This window comes from Stenella coeruleoalba, assembly GCF_951394435.1.
Source record: "Stenella coeruleoalba genome assembly, chromosome: 18".
Taxonomy (NCBI): domain Eukaryota; kingdom Metazoa; phylum Chordata; class Mammalia; order Artiodactyla; family Delphinidae; genus Stenella; species Stenella coeruleoalba.
Window position 1 is genome coordinate 68,391,273 of NC_137164.1, and position 20,898 is coordinate 68,412,170.

A 20,898-nucleotide genomic window follows, 5' to 3' on the forward strand; every position below is an offset into this window, starting at 1 on the left:
ATGGACAGGACGGATACGTGAAGGGGGAGATGGGGGTGTACAGAGAGTGAAGTGAGGGGAGCATGGGGGCAGGATTTAGAACTCGCTAGTCTCGGGTTCAAAGTAGCAAAGCCGCAGAGGTTTGCAGGTCTCCACCCAGCAGCACAGAAGCGAACAGAAAGTTCTGCCTCTGTCTGGAGGCCAAACGGAGAAGATGATTTGAGAAAACACATGGTTTGGAACCACGCACTTCTGACCTCAGCTTTTCCCATCTGTGGGACCTCAGGCAAGTGACATGCCTTCTCCGAGCCTCCGTGCCCCACGTGTAAGATGTGGTGACAATGATACCTTTGCTACTGACTTCATAGGGAGTGGGAGGAATCAAGTAGGATTATGAATGTGCAAGCGCTTTGGAAACATAAATGCTCGATTTGAACTTTAGTTGCTATTATTGACTTTCTTTTCTTGTCCTATGTCACGGTGGGTGTTAAAACATTCCATAGAGGGTGGAGGACAGAAGAGCAAGTTGGACACAGATCTGTGTTGGAAAGGAAGTCTTCTCTGTTCTGACCAATCAGCAGTGATGTACACTCTGGACCAGAGCCACAGCCTCTTAAGCGGTCTCCACAAACGTATTATTATCCCAAGCAAAGTGATTTCTGAAGTGACCATCCATGGTGTGATTGCGGCGGGTGATTCTCAGATGGCCCCCGATGACCCTACCTCCTGGTTTCCATGCCCGTGTGCAGCCCCTTAGTGTGGGCGGGACTTGGAGACTTGCTTTAAACAAACATAAGGCAGAAGAGATGGAAGAGGTCACCAGACACTGTGCTTTCATCTTCCGCAGTCTCTGGCTTGCTCTGGGGACGAAGGCTGACTTGTTGGGAGCTGTGCTATGGAGGGACCCCCTCCCTAAAGGGGTGAGGCTGCCCTCCCGTGAACAGCCCTTGAGGAAGTGAAGCTTCACCCGACAGCCCAGGAGGCTCACCAGCTCATCCGTAACCGTGCAAGCGAGCTGGGCAGGGCGTTCTGCCCATTCCCATCAAAATGCCTGCAGCTTTGGGAAGGACCCAGAGCCAGTGACCCCACTAAGCCAGGCCCAGCTTCCTGGCTGAAACTGTGAGGTTATCCACGTGCTGTGTAAATCACTGAGTTGTGGAGTATTTGCAACATAGCAATAGATAACGAATACAGCTACCATCACTGCCTTAAAATCTTCAACATCCTACTGCTCTTCAGAGAAAGATGAAGACCGAAAGCTCAGCTTGACTTGCAAAGTCCTGTAGGGTCTGCTTCCAACCTGCCCTTCCAGCCTCACCCCCACATCGCTGTCACTGGTCCTGCAGTTCCTCACCCATGCCACGCTCCAAACAGCTCCAAGACACTCTGCTTGGTCACTGATTACTTCACCTTGTACACAGTAGGCGCTCAAGAAACATCTGTTCCACGAAGGAACCTTGACATCTTCTGCGAAGATCAAGTGTCTTCATTTCTTTTTTGATCCCTTCACGCTCAGGAAGCACGGAAATAATCACAAAGCAGAAACATGCCTTTGAAATAGGTTTTCGTGTCTGAAATACGCTTTCGAAGGGGGAAGTTAAATAATCTTAATTTGATCTCAAGTTAGAATACTACACCACTCAAGAAGCGGGCTGCACACCTATAATAGATGAGACCCTGAAACGGTAACAAAAAACCAGACATTGCTTCTTGCAAGTAGGAAGTTTATAAATCTTTAGCTATATTCTATGAGAGAGCTATTAAGGGAGACTTGCAAGCCAGCACGAAGCTGAGCTGAAATCAATTTCTTCAACAGGAGATTGGATCTGCCACTGGGAACAGGGTCACTGTGCACCTTGTCTGACAGGAATCTACTGCCAAGCTGAAATAGTACATATTTAATAGTTATACAACTATTAAATAGTTATTTACTATTTCAGTAAATAACTGAGGAATTTGGCACTTTTCATACTGCACCAATAAGAAATGAGATGCACACATGGTTAAGGCTACTCAGGAACAGACCTAGTCAGAAGGAAAATTACTCGAATGTTCAATTAAGTTCTATTTTGCCACTTTAAATTTTTCATGAGGATTTAGATGCCTTTTGGTCTTACATAAGGATCAAAGAAATATGTTTTCAGGAAGAAAGTGTTCATTTCTTTGCTGCCTAGAGAAAAAGCAAAGCTCAGGTATCAAAGACACACTCTGTGATCTTCAGGGAAGGTCTCGCTCCTCTTAGGGGAAAGACCCTAAGAGTCGTGGCATGAAGGTCTTCAATATCTTCTCTTTATCTCTTCATAATGGCCAGTCCTGGAAGGCTGGTTTCTTAGAAACTCCATCTAGCGGTTTAAAATTAAACAAACTTGGTCGGCCTTCTTGGCTTCTGGAACCGGGAGACACAGGCTTCAAGTGTCTGGTGAAAAATAATGAAGTCTTTTGTCTTGTCTGAGTGAGGAAATTCTCCATTATGCAGGCATATGTAATCCCTTTATCCCTGCTCCCTGGAGGAGAATTACAGTGGGGCATTTTCCTTTTCCCAGTTGGGGTTAATGTGATGCCCTCTCTACCTTTGAAAGTAAAACAAGCCTAGGACCCCTGAGGATGATTCAAATGTGGGAATATTCTTCAGCAAACACACATTCCCAGTTGCAAAAATATTACCCCTGGTTTCTTGCCAAGGCTTTGAAAAAAACATATGAAAGATTGACTCTTTTTTTTTCTTCTTCTCTGCATTGCCTTTGTGCTGTGGAATTTCAATTGCCCCTTATATGACAGCCATATATTTATATAAAATCTTTTATGGAGGTTGAGGGGAGAGAATCATGTCTTAAGAAACTGTCTCTATTTTTCTTGACATTTCTCCATCTAAAATATTTTAAAATTGGCCCAAAGGTGATGGTTCTAAGAGAGATCTTGGAGCTTTATTAGCCTTTAAACACCACTAGTTGTTTATAGAAACAGCAGCAGGGGGTCCTCGGTTTCTTTCTTCTCCGTCTCCACATTTTCTTTCTTAATGTTCCAGAACGAGGGTGTGGGAAAAGCCTGTACCTTCTGTAAGGAAAGAGAGAGGCCTGTGAGTCTTCAAATTATTTTCATCCGTTATAGAAAACTTAGATTACACGACGATACCATCTGGTATTAAACGTAATTACCATCTAAAGGAACAGCGGTGTAGCTTTGCAGGACACTAAATTTGAAGGATTTTACTCAAATCTTGAGCTGCACCTTGTCAAGTATTATCAGATGTGGTTAAGATAATGTAATCACATCAACAGACAATAGGAAGATAGTCCTTTAGTGGCAATTATGTAAAACTATGGCTGTAGAACTGGGTAAGAGAAGAGATAATGAGTGCTTCCTGGAAGGGGCTCTTACCTGCCTCCATGTAAGTGACAACGTGATCCTCGAAAGCAGGGACCCAGTGATGCTAATAGGTGAGCGCCTCTGTACCGGCCTTTTGCTGCGATGAGGGAATAGCTGCGTTTTTACCCCAGTTAAGTATCCCGCTCCTTTGTGAGTCAGCCCAGTCCTGAGTACGGCTCTTCAATAGCAACAGTGAATTAGTTCCTTCCAGTCTTGTGTTTTTCATGAAAATGTTTTCATACGTAGACATGTAAATACACCAACAACCAGAACCTCTTGTAGACTGAAAAATGAAAGAAGCCTTACGTCTTATCATACGTAGATACCATACGTGAAAAAGAAAATGACCTCATGGGAAATCCATGCCTTTAGTGCATCTATCCAAATTCAGCAAATGTCTGAAACCCCACATCATTCACTGGGGTTTGAATTTAGTAACCCTGCTATGGACTCAGAAAAACGTCAATGCAAAGGTTGTACATCACTGTCAATGCAAAGGTTGTACATCACTACAATGCAAAGGTTGAACTTTTTATTATAACAAAAGTGAAATTTTCCAAATGTTGCATAAACCGTATGAACTGATTTTTCTAGAGATATGTATTCTCCTATATTATTTACTACTTTACCCTTCAATGATAAAATAGTAAAAGAAAAACCTGTTCAAAATATCTCCTTGAATTTGTTAGGTAAAACTTAATAGCAGCTCTCCTAATTCATAGTACTATTAAATCACTTTGGGGGCTTACCTAAAAATAACCTACAAATCATACACTATGTCAATGAAATATATTTTGATTACCACAAATCAGGTACTACTTAGGAAAACATCTTTAGAATGTATTATTTTACTACGTAAGGTCACGGAGGTTGACTAGACTTCTTTGTGGTGTCATTTCATAATATATACAAATCCCCGGGAATCATTATGCTGCACACCTGAAACTAATATATGTTATATGTTAATTGTAGCTCAATAAATTTTTTTCTAGAGTTCAAGGAAAGGAAGTTTGGTTGTTGAAAGCAAAAAAAAAGAATATAATTATTTTGTTTCAATTAAGTTACATTTCGCCTCCTTGAAACTTTCACCGTTTTATGTTTTATTCAGATGCATGTATCCACAGATCTTATTGTCTCAGTTTATTGTTCTCTGAAAACACTTAATTTCCATCCATCTACTTAGTCTCTGTATCTCCAAATGGTCTTCCAAACAATCTACAAGAGTTTTTAAGTATCGGAAAAATCTTAATAAGGAAAATCAACAATTAGGCAGCCTCAATAGAGTCACAGATAAATATTTACAATAATATTTAAACTAAATATTTGATTAACATTTAATGATTTACTAGTAATATATTCATACTAATAACCTATGTATTTATATCTATAAATACAGTAAATATATTAATAAACATTTAATAAATCAGATAGTAGTAATAGTTAGTTAATAATGGCCTATTAATGCCCAATACTCTCTTTTCTTAAAACTTCAGGTTATTCTTGCCAATGGTCATAAAAATTTGACCCAGTCTCAGCCTCCTTCTCGTCCTCAGGGTCTTCCCGTGCATCCCCTCCCACGGCTGGAGCACATCTCACTGGGCAGTTGGCAAGTCTGGCCCCGGGCTCTGGGGATGCTGCGCATGCCTTGCTAGCCGTGCCCAGAATGCAGAGCTGCAGAGAACTCCCACGACCTTATCAAAAATTGCTGAATTGCTGCGCTAATGGACAAAACAATCATTTGAAAAGGAGAACTTGCCCCATGGGAAAAAGCAGAGCGGGTAAGAGGCCCGTGCTCTGCATTGTGAAGCGCTCTTAGACTCCCTGGTAATTTGCCCACTTCAGAGAACTGGCAGCTTGGGTCTAGACAAGAGAGGACAGAATAAGAATGAATAGGCTCTTTCCCCTTTCCTCAAATTCCTCTGCTCACACAGCTAACGAAGTGCGCAGGAACAGGTGGCCTTCGGAGGGAATCTTTGGGATTTAACTTGAATTCCTTCCTCTAGAAAACTCCTATGATCTCCTCGGTCTCTTCAACATCAGGTTCACTGTATCTTCCAGGGGAATATGACTTAGATGCTCACATCCCAGAGAAGAGCCCAGATGTCAGTTAATCTGTCCTAGACCCTGGGGAGAGAGAGCTCGGAGACCTGGGCCCTCGAAGAGGCCAGTGGACCAAGAGAAACACCTTCATTGAGCCTACAGCCCATGAAGGACCACCCCCAGCTAAGCCCTCATCCACCCCGAAGTTACGGAGTGCCAAAGGAATGTGCACACCGAAAGTTCCAGGCAGGTATTACAACCCACGCAGAAGATCATGCCATGCTTGTCTCAGCCCCAGCAGTCACTGATCTACCCGTGGTGCCCACGACGGCAGTTACAGCTTCTGTTCAGCTGCTCCCCTGCCCTGATCACCAGCTGTTCTTAGCCAATGATCTTGATTTAAATCCCACTCACCATCACTCTTCCAGCCGCCAAGTCCATCAGGCTTGACTTGACCAACACCTGTGACCCCCCCACCTCTCCCTTTGCTGGTTGTCCCTGCGAGATGCTGATCTCTACCTGTTTGACTAGGCTTCCTGCCAAAGCCTCTGTAGGCTTCCCGCTTCTGAGATAGGACTGTTTGACTTCCTGGTGCAGCCAAGCGGAATGGAGAACTTGACAGCTGCCCTTAGGGCCCTACGACGATCCCAGTTCTCCAAGCCCGGGACTTCCCGCCAGCCATCGGGGATGCCAGCCTTGGCTGAGGAATCTATGTTGTTAGTTCGGGACTATATCCACCAATAACTATCCAGCAAATGATTTAAACAAATGATCTGATGATGCCTCGAAGATGTTGGCCAGCCTAGCAAGGCTTAACTGAGTGTGAAGCTGCAGCAGATAGACTGCTTCCAGCTGGGCAAGCAAGAACCTTAGAATCAACCTGGAAAAAGAGTACACTGACGTATCAAAAGCATTTTCTGCCCCTCAGAGCTAGTCTCTGCTGGGCAGCAGTGGAGATTCTGCACCACCCCCTTGAGGATCAGCTTTGAAAGGTAACTGTCAATTGCCTGCCTCTCAGGGGCAACTGTGGGTCTCCCCTAACTTACTGCCAATAATGAAAAATCACCTACAGATACCAACTCGTTTAATCCTCTCCTATAAGGCAGGGGTTATAAATTTATAGATCCCATTTAACAGATGAGAAAACGGAGGTGCAGAGACATTAAGTAACTTGCCCAATGTCAAACATCCACGAAGTGATGGAGCCAGAATTATAACTCAGTTTGGCCCCTGAGTTGCCAAGTGAGTACTTGATACACATGCTCACTTAACTCCTATGAGGTCACCTATAGCCCTACTTGGCAGATGGAGAAGCTGAGCCTTCCCAAGAGTCACTGCTACTCAGGGCACTTAAAGCCAAGTGTGGCTGGCTGCAAATCCTGTCCTCTTTCCATTTCTACTACACTGACACAGCATATTCTATGTGACTGGACCTGGGACAGGAATGAGGCGCCCTTTGTAGGTCAGGGTCAAGAAGGGCACAAAATTCCAGTCCAGAAATACATGTATTTGTAATCAATAAAAATGACTGTCTTAAAATGATGAGAAAAACTCACCAAACATATGTCATTATATATATATTTAATTTTTTAATAGTAAGTAGCATTCAACTAAATTCAAAAAATTATTAATAGGTGTGTGGCAAGGAAAATTATGTCATCGATCCAAATATCAGAATACAAATATCACAGCAGACTGAGCATTCAGAAAGGTTATAAAGGTCCATCCTAGCTAATGAGACGCTGGTGGCAAACGACAGAAGGATGGCACTTTCTAAAATAATGTAAAAGGTTTAATTATTTTATTCTGACATTTCTCTACGTATTCAGCCTAGCAGGAATGATAATGTATTTTTGTTCAATTTCAGGGCTCAAATTAGAGAAATCTCAGTAGACGGAGTGATGCTTTTGAAACGCACCGCTCTTTGTTTTGATTTCATCTGATGTGATGTAAAGGTCACTGCCTTTTGAAGGAAGCTTTCTTTAGTGGAGCTGAATGGTGTAGACGAAGTCAAAATAAGAGTGAATTTAATAGCAACCCTGGATTTTATCATTTAGGTGGTGGGCCATCCTCTCTCACAACGCTCTCCAGATAAGTCTGGCCCATTAGTGCCAAATGAGTCACCTGCGTTTAAGCTTGTGACACTATTCTCAAGTTCTGTAAAAATGCCCTACTTGTGTTTCTCATCAAAAGTGTTCCCATATAGATCCAGAAGTTCATTTCAATTTTCAAAGCAGACAAGTAATTTCAAAAAATAAGTAGAAGAATACAAATTAAACATGATTATGTGTAGAAATCATTTGTGGACTTGAACTTCCTGTTCATAGGGAGGTATACAGCACACTCTTCGCTGGAATAATGCCGACCCTGTTTCAAATGAAAGATGGATATTTGGAAATGTGGGTCCCCTGAGAATTGAGACCCTTGGTAACCCCACAGCTTAATTATCAATACTAAGCATCAAGACCTCTCCATCAACATGACTTGAATATTCATTCCAGGAAATGAATGTCCAGGAATTTAAGGCCTTAACCATAAGTACTTTCATTGTTAGCTTCAGGAACTTTCCAAAAATCCACTCATCCGAGCTACAGAGTAACGGGCCATTTCCTTTCTCTAGACGACAACAGGTCATCAACTGGACAAACCAATTACGTCAGATTAACTGGTTCTCATCAAAACTTGGGCCAAGACACTGCCCAGGTAGGCATCAATCCTAAATATTTTAAGAATGCTGTTTCTAAAAATTAGTTGTATTTATTTTTTAAAGGTAATACATATATATGGTTAAAAATTCAAAAGGCATAGAATAGAACAGATTTCTGGAGTAGAGACGGCAGCCCAGAGTCACCATTTATTTTCCCTCTTCTCAGAATCACCCCAAATCAAGAAGGTAAGTGAAAATCAGAAGTACAAACTCCATCTCAATAGCTGATGACTGAACTGTCATGCTGTAGAGGGTGGAAAGAGCATTGAAGGCAGTGGAGAGATGAAGGTGTGTCACCTCTTCCTGTCCCCCACCCTGGGTGCTGCCCTCCCCCGAATAGTAATGGTTACCTGTCGATAATAACAAGTACTTGTTACTTGTTATTGTTACTTGTTACCTGAAGAGTCCTAAACTCTTTTTTTTTTAAATTGAGGTGTAACTGACATATGACATTAGTTTCAGGTATACAACATAATGATTCAGTATTCGTACATGTTGCAAAATGACCTAAACTCTTATTTGAAGAATTCTGCCCAATCTCAACCAGACCTCCCCACTAAAAACAATTAAACTCAAACTCCCAACCTTGTGAGTATCCACCCCTGACCTATCCCTTCTGAGACATTATTAAGACTGCTGAACTGGTGGCTTCCCTCACATCATAAGTATCAACATTTCACATTGCTTCATCAACAGATCATTCAGATGACCTTTTGGGGCAGTCTACACCACAAAGGCAGATGAGAAAACGGAGGCTCGGATAAGTGAGTAGCTTAAGGTTATAGAAGAGCAGAGCCAGACGCTGGTCCAGGCCTCCTAACACTAAGTCCAGTATCCTGTGTTACACCTGGGGGACCCTGAAGATCATCTCCTCCAAACTTTAAACTTAAATAATTTCCCTGTTTATACAACAGTCCTCCAGATACCTTACATCTGGGATGTGTTTTGTATTATTTTCCCCAAATATTTGTTATTTTTTAAAGAGTTATTTCTAAGACACTAATATGTGACTAATGCCCACCAGTGATGGACTTGCCCAGATGTTCCAGCTCGGGTCTTCTTTCCATGCCTCCCTGGGGAGGAACCTCTTAGATGAAACTAAAGACTATAAGTCTATGAAAACAAAACACTTAGGAAAATCAAGAGTGACAGAAACAAGTCTCCACCGGACCTCCCTTTTGTATCAAGGCAGCCCTATCTATTAAGATACCGAGTCTGCACTTCCTGGTCTTAAAGTTCTTTCCTTCTTTCAAAGCCTCCTTTCAAAATGCAGGTGGTCAAAGGAGAGGTGACTTCTCCCCAAGCTTTATTGAGGTATAACTGACAAATAACATTGTGTACATTTAAGGGGTACAACACGATTTGATATTCATATATATTGTGAAATGAGTACCACAGTAAAGTTAATGAACACATCCATCTCCTCAGTTACTGTGTTTTGTACTGTTTTTGTGTTTGTGTGTGTGTGGTGTGTGTGTGTGTGTGTGTGTGTGTGTGTATGTGGTGAGCACACAAGATCTACTCTCTTAGCAAATTTTAAGTGTACAATCCAATATTATTAACTTCAGTCACCATGCTGGACATTAGATCTCCAGAACTTAAAACTGGAAACGTGTATCCTTTGACCAACATCCCCTCATCTCTCCTACCTCCCAGCCTCTGGCAATCCCCAATCTCCTCTCTGTTTCTTGCAGTTTGACTTTGTTTTTAGATTCCACGTGTAAGTGACATCATATAGTATTTGTCTTTCCGCTTCTAAGTCACCTGGCAGAACTTCCTTAACAGAGAGAAGGGGGAGGCCTGGGGGAGGAGAGGGTCGGTGGGAGCCCGGAGACCCTGGGAGAGTGCTAGAAACCTTCCTTCCTCTCCAATTTGTGTAGGGCTATTTGAACCATTGGCCCCAGGTGACTGTAAATGTTTTCCTTTTCTTTTTAATTTCTCTTCTCTTTTTTTTTTTTCTTTTTTAGTTGTTGTTTCTGCTCAGGTACTCATAAATTTTCTCTTTTTAAAACCACTTCTGTACTTTTAAAAATCAACAACTAAATGTTCCACGCATAATGTCAATTAGCAGTAAAGGATGTATTTTCTAGCATTATTGTATATGTGCTTTAATATAACTTGGAGAAAATACTGGGGCGTCTCATCCATCCAGTCCATTCAACGTTATGACCCTGCGCACCCACGAAGTGAGTTTTTATTGCCAAACCAATCAGCGAATCTGTCAGAAGTCTGATCGTTATTTTTCAATTCAAATAACATGTTAACACAGGTCCCTGTGACATCCATGTATTGCTAAGGCCTAACTCTAAGGCAGATGAAGTCTTGGAAGGAAGTTTTCCAAAAATCTGTCGGTTGGATGGACAATAACGTGCTGCCGATGGGGCCCTCGTTCTGGGAAAGCCATGTGGGAACAGCCCCTGTGTTCGGCCACCCAGAGGACTGGACATCTCAGACCAGTGCACCCTAGAGCTTCACCTTTCTTTTGGGTGGATGGGAGCACCACCTTTCTTTTGTAAACTGGGAGAAGGTGGGTAGGAAAGGTGGTGGAAGAGGGAAAGTGGAAGGGCAAGTTTAAGAAAGAGTTCACAGGAACGGGGGTGTATGGGGGTCACCTCCTTCCAAGGGTCCCTGTCTACCTCTGCTCTGAAGGTCTCTGGGAACCTCTAGGGCACCTTCTGGAAACGTATTCTGGGCAGGTCAGTAAGGTCACTTGATTCCTAATCTGGCAGGTAGACTCTGGATATTAGGATCTCCTCGTGGGTGGTTTCTGGGTCCTGGGGGTGAACCAGAAATCCAGCACCCAGCTCATGACCTGTTTTGTGTGAGCAGGGAGAGTCTTCAAGACCCTAGGGACTGACTGTGCCATTAACGTGTCTAGTACAATTCCAGCTGGATAAAGAACCTGGAGGACCACGTAGTGTTTGAGGCCAGACTCGTGGTGTTATCTGATGGTAACGCCAGGATTGAGCCAGTTGGAAGCAAACTGAAGTTGGTTCACAGGTGGTTATATTTGCTTAGAAGCTCTCCTTTCTCTATTTCAATGAGACCTTTCAGTTTCATCTCATCATATTCTTCGGTGATAACATCTAAGCCCCAGAAATATTTATTCTCGTCTCATAGAAGGGACTCCAACACACACTCAACTGTATGCATGAATCGTCAGCCAACATAAAGAATAAATACACAGAATTCTGTCTCGATGAGTTAGGATTGTGTCTAGCATACAAATTTCAGGTAGTGTTACAAAGTCAAAATAGTTTCTCAAATCATATCTATTAGCCTTATTTCCTCATTCCAGTTATCCAAGTTATAGTGATAGAAATTCTCGCAAAATGCTTCCATGACTACTCTTAATAACTCAGGTGGAGTAGAAGAGGATCAAACTCCTTCCCTTTAGCACAGTTTGGACAGGGCTTCCTACTACGAATTTATCTATTAACCTTGTCAGCCATTCCACCTCCAGCTCCAATATTTAGGTGTATTTCTTATACATGTCTATGTAATACAGGAACGAATAAATTATATTCCAAATACTTATGCATTTTTATAATGGTCATGTTACTTTATATTAAAACATAGTCTTATAAAACATAAAACACAGTCTTATAAAACATAGTCTTATAAAACATAGTCTTATAAAATACCCTTAAGTAGCTAGCTTAATTTTCCTTTCTGACACTTCAAGGCAGATTTTAGAAAGCAGCATTAAAATTATGTGCTTATGCTTATTTTATAAGCATTCTAAAATGGATATGCTTTTGATTCTTATAGATTTTAAATACATTTATTTTTAATAATTAAAAAGCTTTCCCTTTTACCATATTTCCCTTAGATTGTGATTTGTCCTTCAGAGATCACAAAAGACAAAATCTGTAAAAATAAAAGTTATTTTCATCTTTCTGTAAATGTTTATACTTATAATTTATGTTAAAGTGCATGAAAGAGAAAAAATGGCTGATTGCACTAATAAAACATTACTTTTTCAGGAGAGACGTTAATGATGTGTTTGACATTATTTTTAAGTACATAGTTACCCAAACCTACTCTGTAGCAGAAAGTATATATTGATACTCAGAAAATTACTTCATTATTTTAAAAAAAGCTCCTTTTTGCTTAACTTAATCCTATTTGTATTTAAATATGTATCAGTGTTAAACGATGGTACCTTAAAATTTTAGTGACTGCGGTCTCCTTTTCTAGAAGGTTCCTCGCCCTGATGCTGAAGACAGACTTGCGAAGCTGTAAAATCATGAGTGTGACTTTAGTTTCAGAATGTAAAGGGGAGAGGGAGGAGATATGGGGATATACGTATATGTATAGCTGATTCACTTTGTTATAAAGCAGAAACTAACACACCACTGTAAAGCAATTATACTCCAATAAAAATGTTAAAAATAAAAAAAAGAGTGTAAAGGGGAAATATACTGACAAATCATTACACACACAAAACAAACCACTATGAAAACAATACACATGAATTTTTTTCATCATGATTGATTCTATCGTTTAATTTTAATTTCTATCTTTACTTTTATTTGAATAGAACTGTAAACAAGCTTGTGAGGCCACGTGTCACAGCTTTGGGGGCGACACACTGGCTATGCTCGTTGGTAGTAATGTCTCCTTACATCCGAATAGGGTTTTCAGTTTCCAAAGAATTTAATGTTGCAATGACTACTGGACCCTTATTGCCGTCGTTTAGTAAAATATTGTCTAATCCACATTACATCTGATTCTGGGACCCAATACTAATCTGAATGATGAGTTTAAGAACTGTTTTGCCTATAGACATAGAGACAAATGAGACAAACTTTCAAGGTTTCTTCCTCCTTGGCGACGATGAAATTAACCCAGGAAAAAGGACTAAGAAATAAAAATCCTGGAGGCTGGCTACAAACCAGAAGATACACTCCACAGACTCAGCTCTGTACTGCTTGATAGTTACAGAAGATTGGTGACAGGTGTACAGGGATCCAGGGTGGGCAGGAAAAGGGCAGAGAAAGAAGAGAGACAACACCAGCCTGGGAAGATTCAATAACTAGGAAGTGTAGCTGCAGACCTCAGGTACTTAGACAATGTCCCATTCATTTTGATCAATAGATTAGACTAGATTTCCTGAGCACTTAGTATGATTTTAGTGACTATTGGAGAGTCATGAGATTATCAGTAAAAAGCAGGGTACAGTAGCGAGTAAAATGCTAGGTGCTATGCACCATAGAAAAGATAAGGGGGGCTGCAGGGCTCTGGGTCGGGGAGAGCTAGGTGTGTCTCAAATAGTTAGCAAAGACTTGATTGAAGAAGTCGTATTGGGCCTTGAAGGATAGTTAAGATTTCTACAAGCGAAGGAAGCAGTGGGTGAAGGACTAAAGCTGGAAATGTGCACAGGGCAGATTAACTTGGTGCAAACTACCTGTGCAAGTGCTGAGCTAGGCGGTCCTTTAAGCAAGGAGAATGGAGGAAACACTTTCAAACAAAGTTGAGGGAGGAAAATCAAGCAGGAGACAGAATAACTCCGTATTCAGAAAAAATAGAACATCCAGTTTCTCTTGAACAAGAGATGGGTAACTTGAGGTACAAAGTCACAGAGCTCCAATCTGCAAACAAACCTATAAACGAATGCTATAGTGTCAACCCATGTGGCCATACTGCCAGAGCTGGGAAAGTGCTGGTCATCACACCACAGCTGACAACCTACATAGCATCATCACTAGCAAGAGAACTTTCCTATTTCACAGCAAATCTGTAATGAAGGGAAGGATCACTGCACACACTGGCAATTTCCCTCACGTGAGGAGAGGTGGTACACTCTTTTGTTTCCAATAATGAAAAACTGAGCTGGTTTCATTACTCACTAGAACTCTTGGGAGAATAAATTAATGTGTAGATAAGGAAACTAGAATGGAAGTCATTTTTTTCTTTTTGAAATTATATTTTCAGGGTAACACACAAAAGGCTGTTTACCATGATCGAATCATGAAACTTTCTTACATCTTCTCTCCTCTGCTGACGAGTGACTTTGTGCGTTGACTGAACCTCCCCGAGGTGACAGCACATCTCCTGAGGAACATTGTTTAGAATCACTTTGGAGATAGAAGACTCAGCTGAAAGTGCTCACCAGTTATGAAAGGGCCCAGGCTACAGAGGCCCCGGGAAGGCAAGTTTCAGGAGAGAACTGTGGATCCTACTCTTGCTTCATCTTCAAAGGACAAAGACAGGCCTTAGCCGTCTTTCCCCTAGTGTAAGGAGATGGTCTGAACTCAATCACCCGGCTTCTGCCCCTGTAATTGGGCAGCTGACACTTAAAACAGTGTTCTTCACGTTGGGAAAAACCTTTGTGGACACTGGGGACAACATGTGTTGTATTGTTTCCAAATTACTTCTTGCACTGCACATGGTTTCTAAAGGGCTTCCAAATCTCCTTTGTCCTAAACTTGAACCAGGCAAAACAGAATATGCTATTAATCTGTACCAAGGAGTCCTTGAAAATTGCTTTTGTAACTAACAACAGAATAAGCAGAAGAATAAACACCGTAATAGAATAACTTCAATTCAGGTTTGGGATATTCTTGAAAGAAGAAAGGAGATATCTATAGCTATCTATCTACCTAATCTATCTACCTACCTACCTGTATTTGATAGCCTTGATATGTATTTAGAAACTGTTCTTTCTGCTGGTAAATAAAGAAGGCCTGTAGTGACTATCTAGTTCTCCTATTTCTTTAGTAAAGCTTTGCGCAGTTCTTTCAGCCGACAGCACCAGCTACACTGCTCTGCAGTGCCCTCTTCTGGCTCCAGAAGATACTGACAGGACCTGAAATAATGATCAAAGCACTTAAGGAATTACAGCTTATGAAAGGTGTAACTGTTCATTCTGGATATAAACCTATCAGAAATGCAGGACTTAAAAAGAAGGGTACGGGTGACATATTTACATAGCATTTGAATTGAAAAAAATAAAAGATTAGTTGAAAAGCCTCTTTCTTTGGGTGATTTTATATTTGCAAACCTGATACATTCAGCTCCACAAGATAACTGTTCTGTGACTGAATTAATAATCAAAAACAAATACATTAAATTTAAATGTTCAAACAAAACATAAGTGATTTTTTTAAGTCTTAAAATTTTAATTTACAAGATTGTCCCAGAATTGTGCACTTGAACATGGAATTCAAGACCCTGGAACTTCAAATCATTTTGCATAGAGTTATCTGTGGTTGAATACATTGGAGCTGAAGGGCATAGCAATGGACGGGTCGAGCCAATTTTCTGGCACTGCCTTTAGGTGTTTTAATCTACAGGTTCCTCTTTTTTTCCCCTTTACAGTTGAAGATCCTGGGCCATTTGACCCATAGCTTCCTGGAGCCTGGTTTTGCTAAGTGTACATTCATGGTATAGTTCACCATGTTCTTCTGTCCTCTGTACTTTCTGCAAATTGGCAACTGGATTCTGAGTTTCATCACACTCAGGTTTGATCTGAATGCGCATCATGTCTGGTTGTCCCTCTTTTTGTGATGTTAACAGTACTGATATTCGTTGCTTAGATGATTGATTCACCCAGTTTGTAAAATTGTCATTTCTTTTTCATTTATTAGTTGGATTACTTTTATAATGAGGCACCTCCCCACATGTATTATTTGGTTACTCAGCAGTTCAATTCATAAGGAGAAGGCAAGATACATGCTTGATTCTTTACCTGTCTATAGGATAGCATTCCCTCCCTGATTCTCTTTTTCTTGTAACTTTTGTAGGGAACTTGACTTTGATGATTTTCAGTTGCTCATTTTCATGCAAAATTTGTTTTCCTGCATTTCCAATATTTCTCTCCTAACTTCAGAGCTTCCTCTTCTGTTAGAATACAGGGATCAAGTGTGGCAGCTTTCTTTCTGGGATTTCCTGGCTCTGCTTTCACTCCCCCCTGACACTACCAATTTTATCTGGATCTGCTCTTTCCTTTATCACTCTTGTTATTTTTGATTCCACTCCTGGATGTTTTCCTGTTTCTTTAATTAATTTATTTATTTTTGGCTGCGGGCTTCTCTAGTTGTGGCACACAGCTTAGATGCGGTATGTGGGATCTTAGTTCCCTGACCAGGGATCGAACCTGGGCCCCCTGCATTGGGAGCGTGGAGTCTTAACCAGTGGACCGCCAGGGAAGTCCCCTGGATATTTTTCTTTAGTGTAGAGGGAAGAGGGTGTTTGCCTGTTCCCAGAAACATGTGATGCCCTGCAACTAACCTTGGCTTCTTCCCTACAGTGCTGTGTGTTATTGACTGAATGTTTGTGTCCCCCCAAAATTCATATGTTGAAGCCCTAACCCCAGTGTGATGATATTAGGAGAGGAGCCTTTGGAAGGCAATTAGGTTCAGATGAGGTCATGAGGATAGAGCCCCTATGATGGGCTTCCTAAGAGGCAGCAAGTGTCCTGTTGCTGGCGATCAATAAACTGCTTCATAAGACCTTCCCTTTGCAAAAGAAGTACACATATGTTAAGCATTATTAATGAAATGGAGCAAGGGATGGCATTTTGCAGTGATGCATCTGCCCGAGCTAAGATAAAGCAGTGACAAAAGTTCACAGAAAATAAGACATGTCACACCAAAAGGTATTTAGATTTAATTACAAATGTAATTTGCAAAATGTTTAATTCAGAGAAAAAATCTGCTTTTATCTTTATTATCTCTTTCTTCCTGATGTTTTAGTGTTTTGTTGGTTGATATTTTTCTAATTACCTGAGTTGAATACTTGGAAGATTAATGTCAACATTTATTAAATATGCATTCAAGGCTATGATTTTTCCTCTAAAAATGCCTTTAGCTACTTCTCATAAGTTTGATATATATTATGTTCATTATTTTTCAGTTCTAGATACTTTTTATTTCCATTGTGGTGTCTTCTATACTCCTTCAGTTATTTGGAAGTGGTTTTAAAATTTTTAAATGTGTAGGTGATTTTTGTGGTTGCTATTTGGTTTCTAATTTTATGTTGGTCAAATAACTCCTTCTCTAAGATACTGATTTGGTTTATATTCAGAATTCCTTTGTGGTGTAGTAAGTGGTCATGTTCTATAAATCATTCATGTGTTCTTGAATCAGAATGTATATTCTTTAGTCATTGAATGAAGAATTGTATAAATGGCCATAACATGAAACTGGTAAACTGTATATTTCAAATCCTCTAAATCCTTATTCATTTCCTCGGCTGTTTGATCATGTGTTGAGATACTATATTACATATTACATATCTTCAAATTAATCTTCATAGGTAGTATTATTATCTCTTTTTTACAGATGGGAAATCTGAGGTTCATAGAAATTAGGCTGTCTAAGGTTACCCAGATAATAAATTGCAGAATTATGATTAGAGTTCTGGATTGTACAGCTTTTCACTACATCATGATGTCTATGTAAAATGTCACAGTATTTTAAAAGTATTTTAAAAAGCAGTATTAAAAAAAAGAAGTATAAAGAAAAGAATTTTCCAAGCTATACTGTAATAAAACATTGTCTGCTTGACTTGGAAGATTTGGTTTGCACATATAACATGCTCTTACTTCTCTCAACTCCTAATACAAAATCTAAACTAGCCAATTTTTTTCTTTGTTCTATATATCCATAACTGATTTTCAGAATAACAATGCTGAAGCATGAAAAGAGATCAATGACCTTTCTAACCCATTAGAGCCAGGATGGTTTATAGGATTTATATTTTACATTTATTGAATCCTTAAAATCAGGGATCCATCATAACTTTTAGTTAACCAGAACATTAATTCAATTTATTCAATCACCTGGGAGTAACCACAAACCTATCAGGGAATATTAGATTCTTTTGGGATGCTCCATGCTTAGATCTAAAGAACCATCTTTCACTCTAGTGATCTTCAAAATGAAGCCATTAATATTTATTTGAGAAAGAAAACCACAAACGTTATAAATATTCAACTAACTTTTCTGATTTGGAGTTGTTAACAGTACATTTCTGTTGCTAAGTGGGAAAAAGTTTGAGAGGCCTTATTTTTCTTTTCTCACTTTAAAAATATTAATAGATTGATATTAAGTGGGAGAGAATTTATAAAAACATATGACCATTAAGCCTCAAATCATGGTCCAGTGAACAAGGCTTGATGAATGTCATTTCTGCTGGAAAGGTATAGTGTAATTATTATAACGAGCCACTTTATTGAATAAGTCTCCCACATAAAACACAGTAATTGGAACTGAGCAATTACTTAAAATTACACACGTTGAAGGTGGTACCTCATTTATCTGTATTTGAATTTTTCATGCACCTGTGAACTGAAAATTAATCCCAAAGTGCATACGACAGATCCTGTGCATGGCAAGATGTTTCCATAAAATAAACTTTTTGCAGAACTGACATTATGCTTAGAAAGAAAGAATTTTAAAAACGTGATTAGTGTTGGTGGCAGCAAGATTAAAATAGTCCTATTACAATGTATATAAAGGTGAATACCATTGTATTAGGAAGGTGTGTTAGGAAGGTTTGAAATATGTCTTAGAATGTGACTTTTGTAAAAAGGGAGTTTTAGATGATGGGTCAAGATTTCTGATCTTAAGTTATTTCAACATCATAAATTCTGAATCCTGAGAAAATACCAGGCAGGAAAGTTAAAAATATATATAAAGATGTACGTGTACAGGCACATATGCAGACATGTGCACACACACACACAAACCTCCCAAACCTTTACTCTTCCTTTGGGGTCCAGGGCACCCCATACATGTCAGTCCCTGCTCTGTGTGTGAAACATCTTTTTGTCTTTCTGTGAATTCCACTAGATCATAAACTCCATATGATAAGGATGGTGTATTCCTTGTCCACTACATTTTCTTCCAGTCTAGCACTGTGCATAGTTCAATTCTGAAATATATTGAAAGAATGAATAAATTTCTTAATATTAACAGATAGCTCTGTGTTCTACCTTTTTTTTTTTTTCTTATGAAGTGAATCCTTAAAATAAGAGATGTGAAGCAGGTAAAACTTACAAAGGAGGACTGCTTATTTTGAAATGCCTCTATTCACTTGAGATATAGGACAGTCTTGTAAAACTAGAAACTAAATGATTGGAAACTTCATTGGCTTGGCTTTTTGGCACTTGAATTTTATGACTGTGCTTTAGTCACTAATGCTTGTCATTGCAGAGTTGGTCAAATCTCCAACAACTTATATCTCAGCTAAACAAGTATAATAACTGATGAGGCAAAGCATGAGGGGAAAACATTATCTTCAATTATAGAAAAAAATTAGATATGTTTATATATAGTGCTAACTGGTAATAAAATATAATACATGCTAGGGAGATTTAGATTATATAAGTAAAAAACAAAATGACTTTGTGGTTATAGTTCATATAAACAGAAAGACAAAGACTGAAAATCTGCAGAGATTAAAAAAAGATGAGTGGATTTATGATTCTGGGAGAAAATGCCAGATGCTTTTAACCAAGCAGTTGTTTGTGAATTTAAAATCCATGGCACTCTGATAGTACAAGGAGCAGCTACTGGTCTCCAATTACAATTCAACTGTATTTGAACTTCAGATCCAAAGAACAAGAATGTCAGCAGAAGCATCAACTATAACACATTGAGACTTAATGGAAAATACAATTTATAAGTACGACTATACTCAAAGGGGAAGCATGTTTAAAAAGTAGAGCAAAATGTAAATTTCAAAGATAGGTTTAGCTGCAACCTCAGCTCTCCCAGACCTGTTTTGGAGACAGTACCAAAAACACTTGATCAAAAGCCTTCTATATTATGTATAAAAGATGCTTAATCCTAGACTGATTTACTTTTGACTCCCCATAAATGTGCACCTAAGGAATGCAAACAAATTACATATAATTCCAAACTAAAAATGATCACACAATTAAATATTCTGAAAAAACAATCATTGATAGGGAATTCCTATTCTCGTGTTAGATGAAAGCAGCAAAATGTGTTTTTAACCCATAACCCAGCACACTGCATATAAAAGTCCTCTAGAAATGATTTGTCAAATGAAGACTGTGCACATAAATGCAGCCATATTTTAATTTGAGCTCACAAACGTACTGCAAAGATCAATAAAAATGAAAAAAAAGTTGTCATTTAAATGAGGCATCTCCATTATTACTGTGAATAAGTGGGCAATCAATTATCTACTAAGCATTTGTATACTAAAGAGAGAAGTGGTAGGGTTTTCATACTGGGTTTGATGGACACACTTCTTCCCTCCCTGGGACCACACTACTTTGTATCTTTGCGATACAGCTTCTGGTTAGTGGTAGTAACATGTAATCTGCCACTCTTCTCCTAGAGACGTGTCTTGAATGGCACTGCAGAGATGCTAAGCTATTATTTTAGAAATTTCTTTCAGAAGAGTAAAAGCCCAAAAGATGAAAACAGGCTATTCTCTTTTTTTTTAAAGTGAGTTAACGTTCATCCTGGAAATTATAGATCAAGCTGAGCAACTTGCTACATGTGGAGTTACTGGAACAAACCATCAAGTACTCTATGATTACGCAGAGAATTATAAAATGCTGTATGGCAATCAACAAGGTTTTGTGAACAGTAAACCTTTCCAGAACAATTTAATTTACTTCTTTACTTTACTTTAATTTACTTTCTTTACTTTACTTTACTTTTCTTTTTTTTTTTTGCGGTACACAGGCCTCTCACTGTTGTGGCCTCTGCCGTTGCGGAGCACAGGCTCTGGACGCGCAGCCTCAGCGGCCATGGCTCACGGGCCCAGCCGCTCCGCGGTATGTGGGATCTTCCCGGACCGGGGCATGAACCCGTGTCCCC

At 39.6% G+C, this 20,898-nt stretch overlaps 1 protein-coding gene across 5 annotated transcripts in view; it reads right to left on the reverse strand.

Moving 5' to 3' along the window:
• NALCN (sodium leak channel, non-selective) overlaps positions 1 to 20,898 on the reverse strand; it is a 293,846-nt gene that overhangs the window by 56,388 nt on the left and 216,560 nt on the right. For all 5 annotated transcript variants that reach the window (XM_079902779.1, XM_079902778.1, XM_079902780.1 and 2 more), the window contains one exon: positions 12,258 to 12,331. In XM_079902779.1, the coding sequence (XP_079758905.1) occupies positions 12,258 to 12,331 (74 nt within the window). The remainder of the gene's footprint in view (positions 1 to 12,257; positions 12,332 to 20,898) is intronic.